At 49.5% G+C, this 22,411-nt stretch overlaps 12 protein-coding genes across 12 annotated transcripts; 9 read left to right on the plus strand and 3 right to left on the minus strand.

Annotated features, from left to right (window-relative positions):
- Positions 1–47: 47 nt before the first annotated feature.
- Positions 48–1,065, plus strand: N7519_010105 (putative U-box domain protein; the record flags this gene model as incomplete). Its single annotated transcript, XM_057296878.1, has 3 exons — positions 48–130; positions 238–775; positions 832–1,065. The coding sequence occupies 3 exons, from the start codon at positions 48–50 to the stop codon at positions 1,063–1,065; spliced, it is 855 nt and encodes a 284-aa protein (XP_057144760.1).
- A 416-nt stretch (positions 1,066–1,481) lies between these two features.
- On the plus strand, positions 1,482–2,031 carry N7519_010106 (acyl-CoA-binding domain-containing protein; the record flags this gene model as incomplete). Its single annotated transcript, XM_057296879.1, has 2 exons — positions 1,482–1,805; positions 1,912–2,031. 2 exons carry the CDS (start codon positions 1,482–1,484, stop codon positions 2,029–2,031), a joined length of 444 nt encoding a protein of 147 aa, XP_057144761.1.
- A 292-nt stretch (positions 2,032–2,323) lies between these two features.
- N7519_010107 (tyrosyl-DNA phosphodiesterase 1) lies at positions 2,324–4,255 on the minus strand (the record flags this gene model as incomplete). The annotated part of the gene is made up of 4 exons (XM_057296880.1): positions 2,324–3,076; positions 3,134–3,530; positions 3,596–3,708; positions 3,818–4,255. 4 exons carry the CDS (start codon positions 4,253–4,255, stop codon positions 2,324–2,326), a joined length of 1,701 nt encoding a protein of 566 aa, XP_057144762.1.
- Positions 4,256–4,562: 307 nt separating this feature from the next.
- On the minus strand, positions 4,563–5,759 carry N7519_010108 (putative tartrate dehydrogenase; the record flags this gene model as incomplete). Its single annotated transcript, XM_057296881.1, has 3 exons — positions 4,563–4,913; positions 4,973–5,463; positions 5,516–5,759. 3 exons carry the CDS (start codon positions 5,757–5,759, stop codon positions 4,563–4,565), a joined length of 1,086 nt encoding a protein of 361 aa, XP_057144763.1.
- Positions 5,760–6,160: 401 nt separating this feature from the next.
- On the plus strand, positions 6,161–7,102 carry N7519_010109 (uncharacterized protein; the record flags this gene model as incomplete). Its single annotated transcript, XM_057296882.1, has 1 exon — positions 6,161–7,102. One exon carries the CDS (start codon positions 6,161–6,163, stop codon positions 7,100–7,102), a length of 942 nt encoding a protein of 313 aa, XP_057144764.1.
- An 82-nt stretch (positions 7,103–7,184) lies between these two features.
- N7519_010110 (CeGAL family transcription factor) lies at positions 7,185–9,329 on the minus strand (the record flags this gene model as incomplete). The annotated part of the gene is made up of 1 exon (XM_057296883.1): positions 7,185–9,329. One exon carries the CDS (start codon positions 9,327–9,329, stop codon positions 7,185–7,187), a length of 2,145 nt encoding a protein of 714 aa, XP_057144765.1.
- A 366-nt stretch (positions 9,330–9,695) lies between these two features.
- N7519_010111 (uncharacterized protein) lies at positions 9,696–10,643 on the plus strand (the record flags this gene model as incomplete). The annotated part of the gene is made up of 4 exons (XM_057296884.1): positions 9,696–9,746; positions 9,791–10,100; positions 10,154–10,371; positions 10,425–10,643. 4 exons carry the CDS (start codon positions 9,696–9,698, stop codon positions 10,641–10,643), a joined length of 798 nt encoding a protein of 265 aa, XP_057144766.1.
- A 1,134-nt stretch (positions 10,644–11,777) lies between these two features.
- On the plus strand, positions 11,778–12,022 carry N7519_010112 (uncharacterized protein; the record flags this gene model as incomplete). The annotated part of the gene is given in 2 exon segments (XM_057296885.1): positions 11,778–11,786; positions 11,804–12,022. The coding sequence occupies 2 exon segments, from the start codon at positions 11,778–11,780 to the stop codon at positions 12,020–12,022; spliced, it is 228 nt and encodes a 75-aa protein (XP_057144767.1).
- Positions 12,023–13,087: 1,065 nt separating this feature from the next.
- Positions 13,088–14,739, plus strand: N7519_010113 (amidase; the record flags this gene model as incomplete). The annotated part of the gene is made up of 7 exons (XM_057296886.1): positions 13,088–13,125; positions 13,155–13,488; positions 13,545–13,719; positions 13,777–13,880; positions 13,940–14,120; positions 14,174–14,558; positions 14,610–14,739. 7 exons carry the CDS (start codon positions 13,088–13,090, stop codon positions 14,737–14,739), a joined length of 1,347 nt encoding a protein of 448 aa, XP_057144768.1.
- A 503-nt stretch (positions 14,740–15,242) lies between these two features.
- Positions 15,243–16,301, plus strand: N7519_010114 (uncharacterized protein; the record flags this gene model as incomplete). Its single annotated transcript, XM_057296887.1, is given in 4 exon segments — positions 15,243–15,373; positions 15,498–15,587; positions 15,655–15,913; positions 15,924–16,301. 4 exon segments carry the CDS (start codon positions 15,243–15,245, stop codon positions 16,299–16,301), a joined length of 858 nt encoding a protein of 285 aa, XP_057144769.1.
- Positions 16,302–18,034: 1,733 nt separating this feature from the next.
- Positions 18,035–18,796, plus strand: N7519_010115 (uncharacterized protein; the record flags this gene model as incomplete). The annotated part of the gene is made up of 1 exon (XM_057296888.1): positions 18,035–18,796. The coding sequence occupies one exon, from the start codon at positions 18,035–18,037 to the stop codon at positions 18,794–18,796; it is 762 nt and encodes a 253-aa protein (XP_057144770.1).
- An 897-nt stretch (positions 18,797–19,693) lies between these two features.
- Positions 19,694–21,763, plus strand: N7519_010116 (rDNA-binding RNA polymerase I transcriptional factor; the record flags this gene model as incomplete). Its single annotated transcript, XM_057296889.1, has 1 exon — positions 19,694–21,763. One exon carries the CDS (start codon positions 19,694–19,696, stop codon positions 21,761–21,763), a length of 2,070 nt encoding a protein of 689 aa, XP_057144771.1.
- Between the last annotated feature and the right edge of the window lie 648 nt (positions 21,764–22,411).

Consider the following 22,411-nt stretch of genomic DNA (forward strand, 5'->3'; position numbering starts at 1 on the left):
TCGGGGAACAGATCACAGAAGCGCAAGGCCTCACTCACACATAGACCATGGCCCAAGAACTCAAAGCAAAGGGCAACGAGCTCTTCAAAGCCGACGACTACATCGGTGCCGAAGATTTCTTCTCCCAAGCGTAAGCTATCACATCCGGCCCCTCCCGACCCCTCCGACCCCTCCGGTCCCCTCAGTCGCAAACCCAACATTCAAATATCCCCATCTAACTCCTACCCCCAATTACAGAATCCAAAAGAACCCACACGATGCAACCTTCTTCACAAACCGCGCAGTTACACGAATCAGACTAGCCAAATGGGCCGACGCCGAACATGACGCCCGCGCCGCAATCGAAATCTACGGCCTAAAGAACCCCGTCGCCCTAAAGACCCAAGACTACCTCGCCCAAGCCCTCCTCGGCCTGCAACGCCCACAAGAAGCACACGACGTCGCGTCCGACGCGTACGAACAAAGTCTAGCAGCGAAGAGTGCCCAGTCGAAGAACCTGTCGCAGACCGTCCTGCGCGCGAAGCAGCAGATCTGGGCTGCGCGCGAGACTGCGCGCATGCGCGAACTAAACGAGACGCTGGGATCTGTGGAGGCGCTCGTTGAGGCGGATGTGACGCGTGCGCTGGCGGAGTTGCAGGGTCGTTTGGAGCGCGAGGAGATTGGGGAGATTGGGTTTGGGGAGGATCAGAAGGCGTTGCGCGAGGATGCGGATGCTAAGGTTAGGAATTTGAGGGAGGCGTTTCGCGTTGCTTCCAAGGGGGAGGTTCAGGAAAGGGTATGTTTTGGAGTTGTTGGTTTTTGGGAGGTTGTTGACGTTGGATTGCTTTCTAGGTTGTGCCTGACTATCTCGTTGATGGTATCACGTTTGAGATCATGCATGATCCTGTTATTACGCCGTCCGGTGTCAGTTTCGATCGCTTGAGCATCACGAAGTATGTTGAGAAGGCTGGGGTTGATCCTTTGACTCGGGCTCCTATCAGTGTTCACGATTTGCGAAACAATTACGCTTTGAAATCAGCTTGCGAGGAATTCTTGGCGAAAAATGGATGGGCCGTGGACTGGTGATTTCCCTGTCTCTTTGATTTTGTACATTGCGGGAATTTCGACATTCTCTTTTCTTCTCTTTTTCTGGTGCATAGCGAGTGTTTCCGCAGTGGTTGCATGTGGACATGCATCTGTTGGCGTGGCTTTTGAAATATTACGCAAGTTTTTGGATTTAATTGTTGAATATGTTGAGACCATTTGGGTTTACTCTATTTTAGTAATTTCATACATAGTCTACATAACATAGTAACTACTTGATGTATAGAGTACACCTTTGATGTATAACAATGCCCTTAAAACCAACTGGCGAGTGTGTCAGCGACCCCACCTATACCTGACCCCGCCCTCAACATCTCCAAACATCCCAACCATATAAATCCTCAGCTCTTTACTTTTACCTCTCCTTATACCTAAGAAGAAAACCTCTCTAATCCAAAATGTCCGACATTACCCCCTTCATTACCGTCCTGGAGGCCGCCCAGAAGAAAGAAAAGTTCACCCCCGAGGTCCAAGAAGCCGCCGCGGGTATCGACGCCGCAGCTCTCAAGGACATCTTCGCGAAGGTCGCCGAGCAGGGCGAGTTCGAGAAGCTCGATGATGCCACCGAGGCCGAGACCCCCCGCAAAGCCTTCGAGTTCGCCGCCAAGGCTGTTATGATGCTGAAGTCTTCCCCCGGTCTTATGGAGAAGAAGGACCTCTACATCTACTTCAAGGTTGGCAAGGGCGACGTTATGGAGAAGCCTGGCATGTTCGATATTCAGGTATGTTTAGCTTCCAGTGGATTTCGAGCTCGGGAAAGCCCGGACTATAGCACGTTTCTTTTGAAGAAGGCCGGTAGCTGACAATGCATTCTTTGCAACACTACAGAAGAAGCAGCTCTACGGTGCTTGGGAGAAGGTCAAGGACTACAGCCCCGCTAAGGCTCACCAGCTCTACATCGGCCACGTCAACGACCTCATTACCAAGTACGGCACCCGCGACGAATAGATGATACAATTGGGAGAATTGATTTTGGGGAATGATTGGCGATTTATCGGACATATTGTCGGGTGATATTTTGGAAACACGGTTATCTAAAGAGAAAGATAATCGTATTGTCTCAAAGCTCTCAGGACGAATAAACGAATACAAATGCATGCTACTTTCCATGACCCAGTACTCACGTGCCCCAGAATTCTGTATACTATATACACTGAGATAACCATGCGATCCACACCCGTGGACTGCTGAGACGAAAAACCACCGGGTACAGCTAAGACTAAACAAAAAGACAGCAGACTCAAACAATCCAGCTCTCCCCCCGCCAGTCCGGCAGAGCATGCGAAGCAGTCGCACACCACGGCTCATCAGCCGCACCATAAGGCGTCAACGGAAGATCATAAGGCATCCGGAACCCGACGACCACAGAAGCCGTCTCAGAGGCAGACACATCAGGACGATCCCGCTTGAAGCAAGGAACCATCAGCGCATCCGGTATAGGGGCTTTCCCTTCGGCTCGGGATTCAGACGCAGATTCCGATGCAGCATCAGCACGACCCCCATCCCGGAAAAGATCCGGCCAAACAACCACGCCAATCTCCCAGCTACAAATGCGCACCTCGCCACTCCCATTCGTCGCCGCGCCCCACGCCTGCGTGGACAGATTCGCCGACGACACCATCGCCCAGTCGATGGTCTTCATGTCTGAGTCTGCGAAGCGGATGTAAGTCTTGATGTGTGGGGCTGCGCGGGCGCGGCCTGCTTCGCGTCTTGGGGGGTTCTCTTCGGATAGGTCGATGCATTGGCCTGGGGGGAGGGAATCGCCTGCCCATTGGCAGAGATGGGGACGCATGTATTGCAGTTGCTTTTGTTGTGCTGCGCTTTGAGTTTTCATGTGGATTGAGCCGCCGGAGTTGTAGCCGTCTAAGGAGCGGCGGATCTCGTCTGGAGTTGGGAAGATTATTGAGTAGGTTGTTGGTTGTGGGGTGAGGGATTTGAAGAAGACGTCTTTGAGCCACTTGTTTGTTTGGCCGAGGGTTGCTACTGAAGAGATCTTGGATTTGTTGGTTGTTTGTCACAGTGAGGTGGTTGATTGGAGATGGATACGTACCTGGATTACTACGTGGGGTTTCTTGTTTGGGGTTTTCTGCTGGATGGGTATTTGGCTCATCAAGTCTTTCAGAGCAGGCCAGCCCCATAGTGTGTCCTCCTCCGAGCTGGTGTCACTGACGTGCTTCTTGGATGGGACACTAGCAATGAGGGCAGCGCGGACGGAGCTGAAGTCATATTTATCCAGCTGCTGGACAAGTGGGCCGGTCTTTTTAGGTCCGTATGCCTTCAGATAAGCGAGTAGGTCTCTTTTGAAGCGCGCGCCCGAGCCAATTTTGCCGTCTGTCTGAGAGCCTGCTGTGTTTGCCTTCTGCAGTGGAAGCAGTGGAGAGCACCAGGCGGCTTGAGTCATATTGGTCCAATCCATATGGATCATGTTTGCCGTGTGAATGATAACCCTGTTTAGTTATTTAGTCACACCTATACGGGCTATTGCGACCAATAATGCTGGGCATAATCTTACTGAGCTAGATCATCATGTCGAAGAAGAATCATCATCTTGGAATGATGAGTCCCGAAAGGCTCTGGCATGTAGGCCGCAATAGGCTCAACATTAGGATATCGCGAACAGGCTTCCTAGTAGCAGGTTAGTCTCGCACCATTTGAAACCTTCGAGCAGTGATGAGGTGTAGTCAGACAGACGAAGTCCACACGATCAAAAGAAGTCTTGTCAGTACGAACTTACCTCAACTCGAATACGATTCGTATCCTCCCTCCGCCACGATCCATGCACGACTTTGACTTGTACGAGACCCCGGACATCCTCGTCAAACTGCGACATGAGAAAATCCACATCAAAGAGGTAGTTAAACTGCCAGCACTCGCGGATCATGGGGTCTCCCAGAATGTCGCGTAGTCGGATAGTATCGACATTATTACCTTCCGGTAAATCTCGGATATGCGAGAGTTGTATTGGTGAATTGATGAACTGGGCAGGGCGAGTAGTGCCTTCAGTGCCTTCAGTGCCAGGAGTCAATTTACCATCAGTCAGTTCGGGACAGCCTCGGGGCAATGGTGGGCTAATGGCCCTTTGTAAAGACGCCAGAGGTGTAGGCGCTGGTGTAGGCGCTGAGCCATCACTGGAATCTAATAAGATTCTGGCTCTTTTGGAAGGGCGCTCCATTCAAATGTCTCTGAGGGTGGTTGAGTTGATGGAAGTTGAAAGGCGGTCGAGATGGGCGATCACGAGAGACGCGAGTATTGATCGAGTCAGGTATATCAAAGGTAATACATGGAAAAGCACACTATTCTGTTACATATTATAAGAAAAAAGGTGTTTTATAGGAATTGAACCTTTCATCTCATTTTGCCATTTCTATCATTTTCATAATTTTAGCTGTTTTTGGGACTCATACTGCCCACTAGTCTTGGTTCAATTAATACATTCATTGCTCATCCTCAAACAACAATATCTCTGTTCTGACACAAGCTCACTCGCTAATCGCAAGTTTCTTGATCTCCGCCACAACTGCATCGGTGACCTGCTTCGTCGTGGCGTCACCACCCAAGTCACGGGTAAGAATTCCCTGCTCGCAGACATTCTCAACACAAGCCAACAGCTGCCTGGAAGCCTCCTCTTCACCGAGCCAAGCAAGCATCTCCGCGGCCGTCCAGAATGTAGCCACGGGGTTGGAGATACCCATGCCAGTGATATCAAAAGCGGAGCCGTGAATGGGCTCGAACATACTAGGATACTCCCGTGTAGGGTCGAGGTTAGAGGTAGGTGCGATACCGATAGATCCAGCCAGAGAGGCAGCAAGATCAGAAAGGATATCGGCGTGCTAGGTGAACGTCAGTCCACAGAACTAGTTATACATCGTTTCTCATTTCGATAACTCACCAAATTGGTAGCAACGATGGTATCCAGACTCTCGGGCTTCAGAACCATGCGAGTAGTCATAGCATCAACAAGCATCTTATCCACAGTCACATCGGGGAAATCAACCGCAACAATCTTTGCCACTTCATCCCAAAGGACCATGCCGTTGCGCTGCGCATTACTCTTGGTGACCACAGTCAACAGTTTGCGCGGCCGCTTCTGAGCAGTCTCAAAAGCAAACCGCATAATCCTCTCCACGCCATGACGGGAGAAGATCGAAACTTCAGTTGCGACCTCCCACGGCTTTCCGGCGTGCGAGCGACCACCCTGACCCGCATACTCTCCCTCACTGTTCTCACGGATAATCACCCAGTCGAGGTCGTTAGGCCCACACTTGCGCAACGGGGACTCAGTGCCGCGGAATACCCGTGTTGGGCGCACGTTCGCGTACTGCTGGAATGGCTGGCAGATTGCGAGTCTCAGACCCCACAGGGAAATATGATCGGGGACGTCTTCTCGCGCGTTTAGTATCATGTCTTCAAGGTATTGGTTGTGTCTGCTTACCGGGAGCGCCGACAGCACCGAAGAAAATCGCGTCGTGCTTCTTGAGCTCATCGAGTCCACCATCCGGGATGTATTTACCGGTCTTTTTGTAGGTCTCCGAGCTCCAATCATAGTTCTTGAACTCCAACTGGAACGTCTTGAGTGTGTCGGTCAAGGCATTCAGTGCTGTGATGCCAGCATTGATGACCTCTGGGCCAATTCCATCGGCTGGAATAGAAGCGATGCTGTATGTCTTAGGGGACATGACGGTGTTGTTATAAAGTTGTTGTTCGAGGTGGGAGATGGCAGAAGATGAATTCAGCGCGTGCGAGAGCCTTTAACGGAAATCGGATTCAAACTCTTATATTCCAGTCTCCACTTGGAATCTACCCATAAACCTATCGCATAGCCCCTCATCGCGAGCTCAGTCAACTATAATTGTCGCGGGGTGCAGACGGAGATGCAAATGTCCGCGTTGTGTTGTGCTATAGGGCCCCACTCGGAGAAAGACATGTCCGCGTGGGGAACAAGCCTGACTCTTGCATGCTACTCGGTCGAGAGACTCCAGATCCTGCTTAAGAATTATCATTGTAAAATAGGGCAGTAAATGTTTGGAATTGTTGCACAGCATTGCGAGGTTCAAAATTGAAAGTCCATCCTTCCACAATGTCAATTCCCCAAGAAACAGTACACAGCGTCTTGAATCATGTTCTACCCCATATTGAACGCCATCTTCAATGCCAGTCTTCAACATCAACAACCCGGCGACCCTTTATCCTAGGCCTGACAGGCCTCCAAGGCAGCGGGAAATCAACATGGACCGATGCACTCGTGAAAGAGCTAAGACAAAGCCACGGCTTCAGCACAATAAATTTGTCACTTGATGACCTGTACCTTGATCACGACGATCTCGTCCAACTTCGCGTGGACAATCCATCCAACAAATTGGTCCAAACACGGGGCCAACCGGGAACACATGACATAGCTCTTGCGCGCTCTTTCTTTGAAAGCTTACGCACTGGCTCGGAGATACTTATCCCGTCATTCGATAAGAGCAAGTTCAATGGCGAGGGTGGGCGGACACCCAAAGGTACATGGTACCGTGTCCCAGATGGAACAGCGATAGACGTTGTTGTTTTTGAAGGCTGGTGTGTTGGATTCCAGCCACTGGAGGAAATGGCTATTCGACAACGGTGGGAGGAAGGGCCACAGAAGCAGACTGCACTGGAATATCCAACAGAGACTCTGAAATACCATGCCGTTGAACACTTGCTGGATGCGAACACGCAGTTACGCGGTTACTGCGATCTTTTTATGGGACCGCAGCACTTGGATTTCCTCGTTCATTTGGATACCGATGACCTGGTCAATGTTTATCGGTGGCGGCTGCAGCAGGAACATGCTCTCCGGGCGCGGACGAATGAGAGCATGACGGATGAACAGGTTGTCCAGTTCGTGAAAGGGTACATGCCGGCTTATGAACTGTATCTTGGCCAGTTAAGACGGGGCTTTTTCGGTTCGACCGCTTCCAATGCCGAAAACAAGGGCCAGTTGCGAGTTGTCTTGGATCAGGACAGGACAGTAGTTGATATTGAATTATATAAGTGAACTGAATTAGAAGCGCTGGGAATATTTTCCGTGCGGAACATGACTATCCCACATATGCTTCTTATACACTTTGTGTCGGAAATCATAAGAAGTTGTTGTGAATCATCCATGGGCCATCGGCTACACTCCATAAATCGTTCATGAGCATAGATGATGAAAATGGCAAAGAGTCTTGACCAGCAAAACTCGGATTAAAAGCAGGGTTTCCATCAGCCATGTTGCCGAAAATGAGACCAGCCGAAGACTGCCCACTGAGATAGTTCTCAGCAGGGTCTATGGCTTCAGCAAAGTTACCGATATTGTCGGACGGGGAGAAAATGGCAGAGTCATAGTTTTCCGCGGGGCCAATGCCTTGGACAGGAGAGCGAATTGATGATTGGAACGGATGAATTCCGGTTGAGACTGGACGGCCTTGATATCCATTCGGTGTTGAAATTTGAGATCGAACTGGCGTGAGACCTACATCTTCAGTCTCATTATTTCCATCCTGAACCGGCAGCATTCGTGATATCCGTTTATCCGTTGATGGTGTGGGTTGGGCATGGATATGAGTTGATCTCCCGGCACTGTTGAATGTTGCAGTAGCCTTGGATTGCTGCCCACTAGATGTATGTGTCTCAAAAGCAGATTCCATGCCTTTGATCGCCTCAATGCAGGTCTCTGGCCAGCTACTACCGCGCAATGATAGGTTTTCCAAAATGGCAATCCCCATTCTCGCATATTTGAGAGCTGTCGGCGTAGGGAATTCCTCTTCCCACGCAGCATACATCAGAATGAGACAGGCCATCCAAGTCGACCATGTAAAGCATGGCCAGGAGAGCGGAGATTCCGGTTCAGAGGACATGTGCTTTTTCAATGCTGCAAGTATAGATCGAGAAGATCCAATACAAGTCTGCAAAGCGTTCTTGTACTCCGAATTGGTATTTTGAGAAGCTAAAAGAGGTCGATTCAGCGAGATGATAGCTTCGTGTCTCAGGATGGTCAGGAGTAGCTGGTGATATGGCTGCAAGATTGGCTCTTGCTTTAGATCAGTTTCTGCGGCCTCATCAATGGGGTTCACATCGTCATAGACTTCATTCCACCATTGTGCTAGTTCTCCAGTAACATGAGCCGCTTCAATCTGGCCGGCGTGACTGTGGAGAATGGATTTATTACGAAGTTCAACAATCAGACCTCGAATCCGTGCGAATTTTGCAAGATGGGACAGTAAGAGCAATCTGCGATCGTCGGGGAATTTTGGGGTTGTTGAAGAATGGCTCTCTGCACCGGGGTAGCACACGTCGATGTCGTCATCTCGAATAGAGAGCGGAATTCCAAGGGCCTGAGAAAGGTATCTTTCGAGGGAATAAATTGACCAGAATAATCGACAACGGATATCGGTTTCTTCACTGCTAAAGCAAGAAAAGCGTCTTGGACAACGATGCAACCCGAGGTGGAATGCAGTACGGGTGATGACACCTCCTACCCGCGAGGCGGCATTCAGGCGCAAAAGAGACGTGAGTGCAAGTTGAGCGGTAAATGCTGATTGTAACAGCGGCAAGCTAGTTGGCTCTTCAAGGAGGCTTTGTACATCTTGCATCACATGTTGAATAGATCGAAAGACCAAGACTGAAGGAACGGGACTGAGCTTCGATCCAGACGATGTTCTCTGCCGATTATCACCAAGAGAAATGGACACGATGGAGCGGAGAATCATCAGTTCCAGTCGGCTGACTGATTCGGCCCCTTTTTGACTGACTATCTCCATAGTTTTCAAGACTGCCGGGGCGTGGAGGCAAGGGAAGATTGGATGCCAATTTTCGAAATAACTCCGTGTCCACTTAACAAGATCGTCGAAAGCAAATGAGGTATTTGGTGCACAGTTTATTTCCTCCCTCGCCCACAGCTCATCCGAGCGTTGAATGACACTTCCGGAATTTCGCTGTAGCCGGTCGTCTTCCCCTGGCACTGAGGTTCTGTCACGGACTCGTGTTTGGTCTAAGTCTGCTGAACGACGTGCGAAGGCATTATAAACATGACGGATAAAATGGATTCCACTTGAACTTCCAAGAAAGCTCGCGGATCCCTCATTTTGAGACTCTCTCATAAATCCAATTTCACGAGGAGAGGGTCTTGAGGTACTAGCGCCGGAGATGCGCTTGTGTCTCTTGGTTGCGCGGGAAGAATATGGCCATTCAGACTTATTCTCCTCGAATCGCATGCTGGAAGGTGAAGCCGAAGACATCATGTGGTCTCTCACATTTTCTTTTTGGAAAATTGAGATATTGAAAGTCAAGGTTCCTTAGAAGCCATCTGTGGAGACCCGGGGCCGTCAACTGTTATTACGTCAGCGATAGGCCCCTGGGCAGCTTACAGCCCCAACATACCTAGGTACGATACTACCTACATACATGTAGGTAAACAATCCGAGAACTTGCTACAGTCTCACACACTCATGTTGGCACTAAAGTCTCCCGCTCTTCTAACAAGCCGCCTTTGCAAAAGCTCAACGTATTTAAGCCCTCTCCAACGCACAGTAATTTCAGGATCAAAGCCTCTTTTCTATCGCACAAGCAGCGCGATATCAAGCAACCCTCTGCTTTCCACAGAGCATATGGGCCAGTCTGGTCCCACTTACACCATCGAACATGTTTTGCAGGACGAAGTCTTTCCACCGCGTCAAGTCTATCGTGCCTCGTGAGTAGATAGCGAACCCTCCTATGTTTACATGCTTATACCTCCTTCGGGGCGGACGGTCACGACTTCATATTAAAGTACATACATACTGTCAATTTTGAAGATCTTCAAGTAGTCAATAATCGCCTACGTGGCAATGCAAGCCATGTCCGCCTTGCTATAGACACTATCCCTAACAAGTCTATGTTTGTTTTCGAACACTTCACAGATCATCTCTTAACTCTTGTCCAGAAAGACTTGCCCCTTATGGTGATTAAAAGGGTTCTCAGAGATGCCCTTGCTGGGCTTGCTGAACTCCATGATCAGGACATCGTTCACACGGGTATTTTCCCTGGTGTTTTCTTTGAATACTGGACAACAACTTACTATTCGCAGATATAAAAGCAGACAATGTTTTTATTAACTGGCAGGGTTTCAAAGATGAGATTCTTATTGGCCAAGTTCAACTTGGGGATCTGGAAGATGCAGCTCATATTCCTCCAGGGTGCGATATGGTCGGGAAACAGGCAGGCAACTGGATGTGGAGGAGCCCTGAAGCCCACGCAAGAGGGCCTGTTAACAAACCCTCAGATGTTTTCTCGTTCGCTATTGTTGTGAGTACGACCTTCAGAAATTTCTTAAGCGCGGCTAGTAACCGGCCATCTAGTGCATCTGTGCTGTTCATAAGCGCATCATTTTCGCAGTTCGAGAAGATGAGTTAGAAGAGGGTATGGATCCCCTCGCTATCGTAATCGAGCGCCAGGTCTCTTACTTCGCAGATGAAGACGGCCTCAGCGAGTCCTTGAAGCATCTTGGTAACGACAATCCATGGGGCTCGCGTTTTCGAAGTGACTCGGGACGGATTCAACCAGGAGACCCCGCGTGAGCCATTCGCCTTCTGGAATGGTGTTGATGGTGACTTTAAATGCCTTGTATGCGCTATGACACATTTTGATCTGACGAAACGGATTACGGCACGTCAGGCATTGGAGCATAAATGGTTTGAGGCCGTTTGATCGAGAGAATTCAAGATTTTATTCTGTTCAATGAACCATTTCCTTGCCTATGGTGCGCTTGCTCAAGGAAATGGGGAATAGCGCCGGGTTCTTGGAGCCCTTCTGCACCATGATCTACGTCCCGGGGCGGCGAGAGACATCGCTCACCTGCCCATAGACAAGCCATCTGTTGAGATCATCCCATCCTACATGGATGCCTTATTGTGGTAGCAGACTGAACGCTTTGTTTGTTCTTTGTCAGGCCACTATAAAGGCCCTGCTTTGCTAGATTGAATACTAAGAGTTCCATCTATCTCACTTTATCGTTGCATCTACCCTTTAAGGAGAGCATATCTCACTTTTCTTTGAGAATAGCATTAAAGGCTATATCTCCCACTTCATTATCACTTTGATTATCGCTTTTTTGAAGAGTAGTATCTCACGTCGAGTACTATCTCTCACCTTTATTAGCATCTCACATTGAGAGCTATTTCTTTGATTTTCGAACAAGGAGTTGCCAGAGCCGGAGAGCCAGTTGCCAGAGCCAGTTGCCAGAGCCAGTTGCCAGAGCCAGTTGCCAGAGCCAGTTGCCAGAGCCAGTTGCCAGAGCCAGTGCTATAACCAAATGCTTCTTGGTTTGATCCATCTTTTTTGATGCTCAGTCTGGGGGGTGTGTCGAGATCATCCCATCCTATATGGATGCCTTATTATGGTGGCAGACTAAGCGCTTTGTTTGTTGTTTGTCAGGCCTTTATAAATGCCCTGCTTTGCTAGTTTGGATACCACGAGTTTCTTCCTCATCCAACTCCAGACCATCAATAGCGAGAAGGTGACGGCTTCCGTTCTCGGGTATTCACGTCAAGCAACAGATTCGGAGTAACAGTGCATTACGTAGGAGGGATCCAGGAAGACTTCTGGGCCAGCCCACGGCGCAGCAGCAGGAGAATTTGCCAGACTCTTCAATCGTTGGCTCGATCAAGTGAAAGACACCTCGGGCACGTATATCATCAATTCACATGCAGAATATGTCCGCGGTACGACCAAAACGAAGACGCCCAATTTCTCTTGGACGCCATACGATTTGCCGCCAGGCCGTTCGCGTAAGTGGCCAACGTTGGCCGCCGAAGTTGCACCCTCGCAGACCCGTGCAAGCCTCAAAGAAGCTGTGCAATTCCGGCTCGATGAGCCAGAGAGTGATGTCAAAGTTGCAATCTCCATCACTGTATCTGACCGGAAGATACTTGTCGAGCGTTGGGCCTCCGTGCTATAAACCAACCCGCTCGAGACATACGGGCACCGAGTCGTGCGGAAGCCCCTTCCAAATCAGAAAAGCTGAAATCTCATAAAGTGTCAAACTTCATGATACTAAACGATATGGATATTCGTTGTCCATACCAACGGCAAGTTGCGCGTTTTAGGATCCACCAACTCCGAGTGAGCAGTGGATCAACCAACAAAAGAATAAAGAGGCCCCTGCACTTAGTACCCCCTCTGGTGTTGCTCCTTCTACCAATTCCGCTGTTGCACCTACATTCGCTACGAACTCGAATACCGTGGCCAGTGACATGGTGTCCCCCCCCACCCTCCGAATGACCGTAACATCGACCCAGCTATTCTGCGGCCCTCTTCGCTCACCCCAGATGGTTAAGGCGCTGAATCCTTGTACATAACGTGGCACCTTAAGCTGACTTTTTACAAAGTATTCGTGGATCTAATCGTTTCTCGGCTTACTCGCGGAATCCCTGTTAGGTAGGGTATATCAGAATGAATTATAGAGACTACCACAGAGCCTAACGTTGGGTAGCTATCAGGACTCGCGATATATAAATGCCTAGAGTTTCTCTACTCACTGAAAGTTTTAGTTTTTGCAACCTCCTCCCAAGGCAATGGTTGGCACGCATTGTTACCTAATGCCAACGGCCCCTCATTAAAACACCACAAGGGTAAAAATTGATCTTTCTAAAGAACCAATCCTTTTTTTGCACTCTTGCAATTTCACTCTCTTGTTGGGGCTCGTGACAACATATTGTAGGCTGCGACGCAAAACGCCGGAATATTCCAGTACCAAAGAAGCTATACCCAGCGCGGTTCTCGTCGTCGATACCCTTGATCTGGAAGGAATCAGCAGAGGTCTTGGTGATGGCGTATTTACGAGCGAGGACTTGGTAGATGTCTGAATAACTTTCTCCTGCAAGGTTGTTGGACCCGAAGCTGACATGTCCACTGTAGCTCTACCTGTCCAGGATTTCGCAGGTGAATGACCAGGTCTGGGCAGTAGCGTGCGTTAATCCGGAAGCCAAGTCAATTGCAATCCGGCGGGATCAGGAGAGGCGAGATGGCAATGTTCATGGATACGACAATCCCACTTCCACAGTATGCCTAACCTAAATTCTTTTTCACAGAGCCCTCCACGGCATTCCGTTCCTTGTCAAGGATACCTTCGTCACGCTGGATCAGATGAATACTACAGGGGGTCCATATGCTCTAGCTGGAGCAAGATATGAGTTCGAGTCCACGATCATGACCAACCTGCGAGAGGCTGGTGCGATTATACTAGGGAAAACAAATCTGAGCGAGTGGGGGATGTCACGGTCTTCCAAATGCAAGAGTGGTTGGTTGGCCCTCTATGGACAAGCTGTTGGTGGCTTTTACCAAGACCAAGACCCCCAGGGATCCTCATCTGGGAGTGCGATTGCAACAAGCTTGAAACTGGCGAGTTTTACTATTGGGGGTGAGGTATGTATAGCTTTTTACACTCGTTAGTGTGACTACTACGCGTTCTAATAGGATAGAAGACATGTGGAAGCATTCTCTATCCAGCGCAAAAGAATGGGGTCGTTGGTCTCAAACCAACGGTTGGATTAACGTCCCGGTTCGGAACCATCCCCACTAATCCTGAGCAAGATTCCGTGGGGCCTATTACTCAATACGTTAAAGATAGTGCAATTATCCTGCATGTGATTGCCGGTATGTTCCCGTTAGGGCCACCTAAGTCTATCTAAGTGGAAGCTCACAGGTGTTTAGGAAAGGACAACCTTGACTGTGCAACAGAGAGTATACCGTTTGACAAAATCCCAGATTATGAAGCTGCTTGCCAAAGGGACGCGCTGAAGGGTGTTCGCATTGCAGTACGTTTCAGAATTATTCTCTTTCTTGTTTCTTACCAGACTAAATGACATGGGGGTAGGCCCCTAGGTCTGTTTACCGAGTAGCAGACTCGGATCCGGAGGTTGGAGTTGCTCTCCAGAATGCCATTTCCCAGTTCCGTGAACTCGGTGCTATTATTGTTGAAGACGTCGACTTTGAGCATTGGAAACCTGGCTCGGGCCAAAGAGAAGATCTTTTCGGGGATGTACTGCTGCGAGAAGGTAAGTGACGGTGATAGTGCTTTAATCGAATTTACTTATGGATAAATCCACAGCCTTCGAAGAATTCTTCGCGAACCTTGTGGAAAATCCCCATCGGATAAGAAACGTGTCAGATCTTATTGACTTCACGAAAAGCACCTCCGAGGAGGACTACGAGGGATATGGAGAGAACTGGTTTGGAAGTGCGCGTGATGCGCCAGGGACGTCCGGATCTGAGGAATTCCTCTCCGTGAAGGCACGAATGGAGCACCTAGGCCATGATGTCGAGCGTCTTTTAGATAACCACCATTGTGACATTCTCCTTGCTACGTCTTCCACAGACCTTCCCCTTGATATTGGAAGACTACCGGGCATCCAGGTACCACTTGGGCTTTATTCTGCGGATCGAGAAATTGTCAGAGACTCCAAGGGAATGGTGGCGAAGGCTCCAAATATTCCGTAAGCGGCCTTCAACGCACAAGGATACCTGTTTACTGATATTGGCACTAGATATGGCATTACTCTTACTGGACGCAGGTACAGTGAAGAAAAGCTTCTTGCCTGTGCGTATGCCTTTGAGCAGGCCACGCTTACTGTGAGACTGAACGAGGAAAAACTATGGATCAAACCATCGTTTTAGGTAGCCAAGTGACCGAAGGGAAAGCTAGTAATAAGTTTTGAAGAAGGGAAGAATGGAAGAAGGGGTATAATAAATGCCCCGTATCATTCATCACTGCTTTTTGGATTTCCTTTCTCGCACGGATAGACCGAAGTGTTATAGTAATGTCATAGGCCCTATGATAGTGTCAAGAATACTATAAGGGTACTACATGTCTGAAATTAACAAAACCAACAATCAGATGCATCATCACGACCAATTCGCAGGGATCTTGAACGACAAGGCGATAGGTCTCGCTCAGTCAGAAAAAAAGCAAAAGCATCACATCTTTTTATTCGTTTTAGGGTTGTCCTGCATAAATATAGTGGCCATCACGTGCCTGCCAATTCCGCCCGGAGGTTTCTTACTCCGAAGCTTTTACCAACCAGCATCACCCATACCCATGACAATGGTAGCCTGATGTCTTGCATACCTTCGGGAGTTCCACTGCACCTGCACGTATTGTATAACAATAAAATTAACGAATGGCGCAACTGCGATCGAAGCGGAAGGCACCTGGTGCTACCATGCCAGGTGTGACCAGAATACCCCACACCAAAAGCATAGATCGACTGACTCGAGGTGCCATCAGAAGAGAACCTCAATCCGATTTCCTGTGAGCTATGCAGACAGCGCAAATGCAAAGTATGTTATTCTTTGTAAAGAACAGCAAGACAAGTTCTGACCTACAAAATAGTGTGATCGCAGACTGTAAGATCAAACAAGTTGTCACCGTTTAGTTCGATAGCTGGCCTTATTTCTAACCATCTTGCCAAGTCCGTTCTGTTCGCAATGCGCAGGGGAAGCATCGAAATGCATCTACCCCGAGAGTGGTAAAAGGCAAGTACCCAGGCCTATATATGCAGGGACCCGCGGGGAGCTAATTCATTAGCCCAGAGGGTTACCATTGGGATACTTGAACCAATTGGAACAGAGACTGGCGGAGACGGAGTCAGCCCTTTACGGAGCTTTGATGACCATTCGTTCAATGGGACAAGCAACAGCAGCACAAGCCACAGCAAAGACGGAGACCTCCCTCAAACACAAGGCAGCTCGCATGGAAGAGTGGTCTCAGCTGCCCCTCCGAGAATGGCCCGATATGGAGCGTTGGCTGACGGCCATGTCCGACCGGTTTACCATTGAGCAGCCAAGTGATGTGATTTCAGATACACCGGGACGTGGCTACACGATTCCGAGGACTCCTTCCCATGATAGATTGCAGATTTTGGGAGATCCTCATTCTGGACAACTCTCATATGCATGGCAACCTAAGAGACAACACGGTCAGTTCGGGGAGATCATACGATGCTCATCAGTCCCACCCCGGGGTGATAGCTTCGTCGGTATATCTTGGACACCAGGTCGCGGTGGAACCTGAATCCGGCCCGTCACCATGTAGTACCCGAGATGGAATAACTAACGTTGAGGATGCTGTCGGTGTTTCAGTGGATGCAGATGCAGATGCGGATGCAAGAGCTGGGGTGGAGACGGGGTTGAGCAAGGCCGAGGAGCTGTCACACAATAATCCCAGCCTTTACTTCTAAATCGACGCGACCTTGCTTTTAAATCGACGTGTTGAACGTACAATTACACAATAATATGGAGACTTCATCTCTTTCCTCATGGAGCCTTCCTTATCTGTAACAGGCAAGTGTGGAGCATTAATGCCTGAGGCCATCAATTCAGTAGTCACCACATCACGTGTTGTCTGGAACCTTTTTCATTGGACCAAATCTTGGAAACACCGCCTGGGCAGAATGGAATCCAGAATGAATGGCTTTGTCGACTGAAAGCAAGGCCAATTCAAATACAGCGAGGAGCACTTGACAATTTACAATATTCAATATTCAATGTACAATACCTCACATCCAACATTACTCCGAACAATGTTCGGAGTACTTCGTAGGACCCTAGCGGGTTTCACTCCACTCCACACAATTTTCACAGTGGAGTCTGAGATGGAAGGGGTTTTTAGGACTTTAAACACCAATACTCCACAGAAAATCCACCAGTCCACTCAGATAACGAGCAACACACCATCTCGGTCTGGAAATTCTTCAACTCCTCCAGACTCGATCAGCTGCAGGCAAGCGCTAGCAAGACCCCTTGACCTGAGTTCTTCCAGTTGAACCCTCTGATTGGACCGTCTTCCTGGCTTCATCCGAGCCAAACAGGTCACGGAGCACAGACTACTTTCAGCGTAGAACGGATACAGGTGGTTGGTGAAACGCCCGTGCCTTCAGACTAAGAGCCCGGACCTGCATCCGTTTCAATTAGATCATTCTCGGGGTATTATGGCATCATGCTATATTGGACACTTGCTACGAGGGATGGAATTATTATTCGCGTGACCTTGCAGACTTCAAGGGTGTTTGATATGGAATGACAGCGCAGATAGGACACGTCGAACACGTACACATTTGCCCGGTGGCCCGATGACCCCTCCATACCCAGGCACATATCCGTCCTCGAAGATGACCCTGCAGGATGGCTGGAGTCAACTCGGAGATATGGAATTTCCCCCGTCAAGGTAGAGAATAAATTGGGGCGTAGTTCATATACCGTAGAAAGAGGCAAATGTCCGAAGTTTGGATGAACCACTCTGATCAAGAACACTGGGCCCTAGCCAAATTTTGAAATATTCTAGACTGAAATCTTGGACTGAAATCTTTTGGGCTCCATCCTTTGTCCTGCTACTGGCCAGGGCTAAATCCTTCAAACGTTGGTGTAGCGCCCAATACTAATCCTCCGTAAGGGACCCCCCCCCCCCTTCTCACTTTCTTCTTCCAACCTCCTTGGGATTGTGTGTGTGTGCCTTTGTTCCTTCATTCTCTCCTTATTATTCTATTCTTTTAAGTCCTTGATACAAAGTGATCTGAGATCCTGGACCCCTTTTTCTTCTTTTCTTCTTATTCTTGACCTCTACGCCACCATTCCTTAACAAAAGAGACTGTTATTCCTCTACATTTTGCTGCGCGAAATTCAGAAGAGGATCCAACATTCATTTTGTGCATTTTTATAGAATTTGAAATTCTACAACTCACGATCTGATACCGATCTGATACTGGACATTCCGGTTGATCTTACATTCTTTGCGCGATCGTCCCACCACGCGAGACTCAAATACGGATCCGATCGCAAAGAGCGACCAGATTCCAAAAAGAAAAAGAAACAAAAATCTCACACATTGCATGTGTAAAATTATAAAATCAATTCCCGACCACGCCGAAACGCACCGTTGTCATATTTTGAACTTGACCGAATCTCCGAATCCGCCATGTCGAACCTCACAAGAGCATTCACCCGGCGCAATAAGCGCCCAGAAGTGTCCGCACCCATGCCCTACCGTGGCGAAGGACATGTGCGACTTAACTCGGGAAGTATAAAGCGCAGCAATATATCTGGACCGGTCCAGCTCTTGTCCACAACCAACATGCTAGCCTACAACGCACCCGATCTCACAATGAGCGGCTCTTCATCTGCCTCCTCACTAGGATCGCGCGACGACTCCGACATGGCCTTCTCCCCGCAAAGCTACGCGTCATCTATGTCCTCGCCGGACGTCTCTCCTCACGGGAGCTCTCCCATTGACGCAAACCCAGCGACGTCGTATTTCCCCAAGCGCACGGCCACGGTGACAAGCCACCCGCGCTCCTCCACGTCCTCGTCAACAGATGCTCCACTGGTGCCCAAGCGGGCTCTGTCCCACACCAAGCGCTCACACCAGGAGCTTGCCCACAAGCGCTCGGTCTCCAGGATGTCCCCACCTCCACTGAATGCCGCGCGCAACACACCGGGCATTCGTGCAACGCAGGAATTCTTCCAGGCCGAGCCGCATCCATTCGGCAAAGAGCTAGAGCAGGTGAACGAGGTTGTAGAGGAATTTGGGGGCCTCAATATGCTCGATGATGAAGAGCGGATTCTATACGCCAAGGGGCTCAAGAAGTTTTCTGTCGAGGATTATCTTGTGGAAGTTGAAGAACTGTACGGCAGCATTTTCGAGGACACACGTGGACCTATGACCACATCTTGGTTCTAATATAATTGCTGCCCCTACCCGGGTTGACCCGGGGGTTTATCAACGACACGAGATTGCGGACTTGCGAGGACTGGATATTCCTTTGCTCAGCCCGCCACGACGACCAACTCTTATTCTTTCTTTTACGACTACTGCCCCTTGCTTTTTCACGATACCATGGGAGGACCTTCTGTTCCCGCGTTCAATCCTGATTTTTGAATTTATTGATGCCATTTTATCCTATTCTTCCCGTAATAGACGGTCTCTTTTTTATCGTCATTCATTGATGTATCATTTGGGGCCAACTGCTCACAAAGCCTACAAAGTCTTTGAGGATCTGGGTTCTTTCAGGGGACTTTTTGGGGAGTCTCATATGGAATTCCATTGATGTTTCATTGTATATTCTGTCCCAAGTATATTCCATAGACACGTTCGAAAATGTCTTCAGAGTCAACAAAATAAAATGTAGAGCATGATGTATAAAACGCGACAATGAGGACATGATGACATAATCCAATATTACCCAATTAGGCATAGCGTAGGGCTCACCGACACGGTCACGGGTGCTCCGCTGGGCTCCACAAGTGACCGAAGGAAAAGAAGGAAAAATTTCGCTTTGCTTTGCTCTGGACTCAGCAACTCGACCATTCTGTCTGCATCCGATTTTATCTATCTCAAGCAACTGGACTTCCACGGATGCAGACAGATTGTCGCCTTTTTTTCCTATTCCAACCTGTAGCATTAGCCCCAAGATCTCGACGTGAAAAAGTGTCGTGTGCTTGGACCAGTCTTTGATAAGCTCCGACGTTGAATCGAAAGTCAACGGGATTTGATTTCTGCTAGAGTGCAGGGAAGCAAATGTCGACACTGGTTTCTGCCTAGAACCTGTTCTACATCACTTTTCCCTCACATTCGGCCATGGTCTCCCTTGCCACGACTTCACGCAACCCGGCGCTACCGCCCACACGCACGCTATCTCATTCCAAAATGCTGCCCACTTCCTCTCCAGCGCCGATTCTGAAAACCTCGAAACCTGCTCCCGTGGTCGCTGGCTCGAAACGCAAGATGAGCGAAATGGACATCCCCCTCTCCCCGTCCTCATCCCAGGCCGATGACGTGACGGAAGCCCTTCCCACCAAGAAGCGACCCCGCGTGCAGTTTGATCAAGATGTGAAGATACATGATGATATATCGTCGGAGAAAAGTCTGGCAGTCGTTCGGGAAGAGGTCCGCGGGGCTATCCACCGACATGTCACAATGTCAGAAAGCGAGGGCTACGACCGGATCAAGGGAATGTTTTCTGCTGATCCGACCAAGCAAGGTGACGACAGCCTGCTTGCATATGAATCACCAACGCACACATCTTTGAGGAACCACCTTCTTGGTTTGATCTCGCATGTCGCTTCTTTAGACCGTTCCTGCAGCGGTTTGGTCCATGCCATCATCAACAGCGAGTGGCTTGGACGGGATGAAGCCTACGTGAAGCTGTACACTCGGTTCCTGGGCAACCTTGCCGCCGCACAGGGTACCTTCCTTGGTCCTGTCTTGAAGATGTTAGCCACCAATCTCGGGTCCGTCCCTCGAGCAGTCGGTCGACTGCCTGGTTACGCCGTTGTGCAACCATCCGAAATGCACACACGCGTCCACATGGCAATGCGCCATGTGCTGCAACTCATCCCGGCCGGTAGTGGATCACTCTCCCAGATTTTGTCTACACAGTTCCCCTTCGACTCAGATCCAGCTAGCGCGAGCATCGCCTACACCCGCAATCTCATCCAAATCATCAGCTATGCCCCAGAGCTTCAGTCCGATATCCTGGCTCTTATCACCGAGAAGCTTGTCAAGGTCGACGTTGAAATCCAGGTCGATATGGAGGACTTTGAAGAGGAGGTCGGTGACGAAATCTTGGATGAGGTTGACGATGAGGAAGAAGATGATGATGCCTCGGTTGCCAGCGACGATTCGGAAGATGACGAGACCAAGGGGGCCAAGAAGATCAAGGATAACATTCTCAAAGTGGATGGAATGATTGACATCCTCTTTGAATACTTTTCGCCCCCGTTCACCTCGGGGACCCTGGATGATAAGGAGAATGCGTTGGATCTGCTCCTCAGCCACTTCCAAACGATCATTCTTCCTACATACCGATCCCGCCACTCGCAGTTCCTCCTGTTCCATTTCTCCCAGGCCTCACCCGTACTCATCGATCGCTTCGCATCCACATTTGTGCAGCTTATCTTCAACAAGCTGCAGCCTGGCATCCTGCGCCAGTCAGCAGCCGCATACCTGGCCAGCTTTGTCGCACGTGGCGCGCATATCTCCGGAGAAGTGGTCCGCGACGTCTTCGACCTCCTCCTCACACACCTCAACAGCCTACGTATGGACTATGAGGACAGCTGCCGCGGTCCCGATCTCCGTCGCTATGGACCTTTCTACTCCACCGCACAGGCCCTGCTCTACATCTTCTGTTTCCGGTGGCGCGATCTGACAACCGCCGCCATTGACGGTGATACTGCGGACCAGGTGGACGAGCTCGAGCCGGGCCAGATCGCATTCCCTCCCAACATCAAAGAATTCCTTCACAAATGTATCTATTCGCGTCTGAACCCGCTCAAGGTATGCTCCCCGGCTATCGTCGCCGAGTTCGCCCGCATCGCACACCACTTCCAATTCCTATACGTCTACCCTCTCCTTGAGACCAACAAGCGCATTCGCGTCACTGCCTTCAGGAACCTTTCCAATCTCTCAGACCCTCGCTTCAGCCACGTCGGCCGCGAGATCCGCGCCGGCGATAACGTCGGCTATCAACTGGATGCATACTTCCCCTTCGATCCCTACCAACTTCCCCGCAGCCGTCGCTGGCTCGAAGGCGACTACGTCGAGTGGCGCGGTATTCCAGGCCTCGACGACGCAAACGACTCAGATAGCGGGGTTGACGAGTCCGATGATGAAGAGGGCGATGATCTCACCGAGACTGATGAGGAGTGAATTGGGCATGATCTATCTTTCTCGAATCAGGACTTGATCTTGTGTTCGATTATTTTGTTACTTCAGCGTGGCGTTCGGGATTTCCACCAATATCTGCGATATTTTGATCTTGTTTTCTTTTTCTTTCACAAAAGTTCCCGATACCTTATGACTGATGATATCGTTCTTGAGCACGGAACTATCCGGTGGAATCCCTGGGAAATTCCTGCGTGTACTACCATAGTGCCGAATCTAGCTTGTTCAAAAAATGGGAAAATAATTTACATGAAATTTCCTGGACTCTTCTCACGGTCTACTAAACCTGAGTGTCTTACATTTCGAGTTCGATGCCTTCCAAGGTTGGTTTCCGAGTTTCTCGCGGGACTAGGAGGCCTTCTGCTGCATTCGGAATGCTGTAGGGATTTCCTGTCATTCTGGAATATACGAAGGCTACTTCTCAGGCTCAATTAATCGAACTTTCTGCACTCCCCGCTATTTTCAAACTCAAGGTGCCGTATATATTACCTACAACAACTCTAGATGGCCTCCGAACTTTTATATTCTTCCTGGGCACTAGTCTGCTAGCGGCAGCGGTAAATGCTACTGGTTGACCAAGGCGGAAATCATTCTCGTGAGTTTCATGGCTGTCATTCTCATTGAGCATCACGT

The sequence above is a fragment of the Penicillium mononematosum genome (assembly GCF_028829835.1).
Source record: "Penicillium mononematosum strain IBT 11891 chromosome Unknown utg000005l:1.0-9366267.0:1.0-9372171.0, whole genome shotgun sequence".
Classification (NCBI taxonomy): domain Eukaryota; kingdom Fungi; phylum Ascomycota; class Eurotiomycetes; order Eurotiales; family Aspergillaceae; genus Penicillium; species Penicillium mononematosum.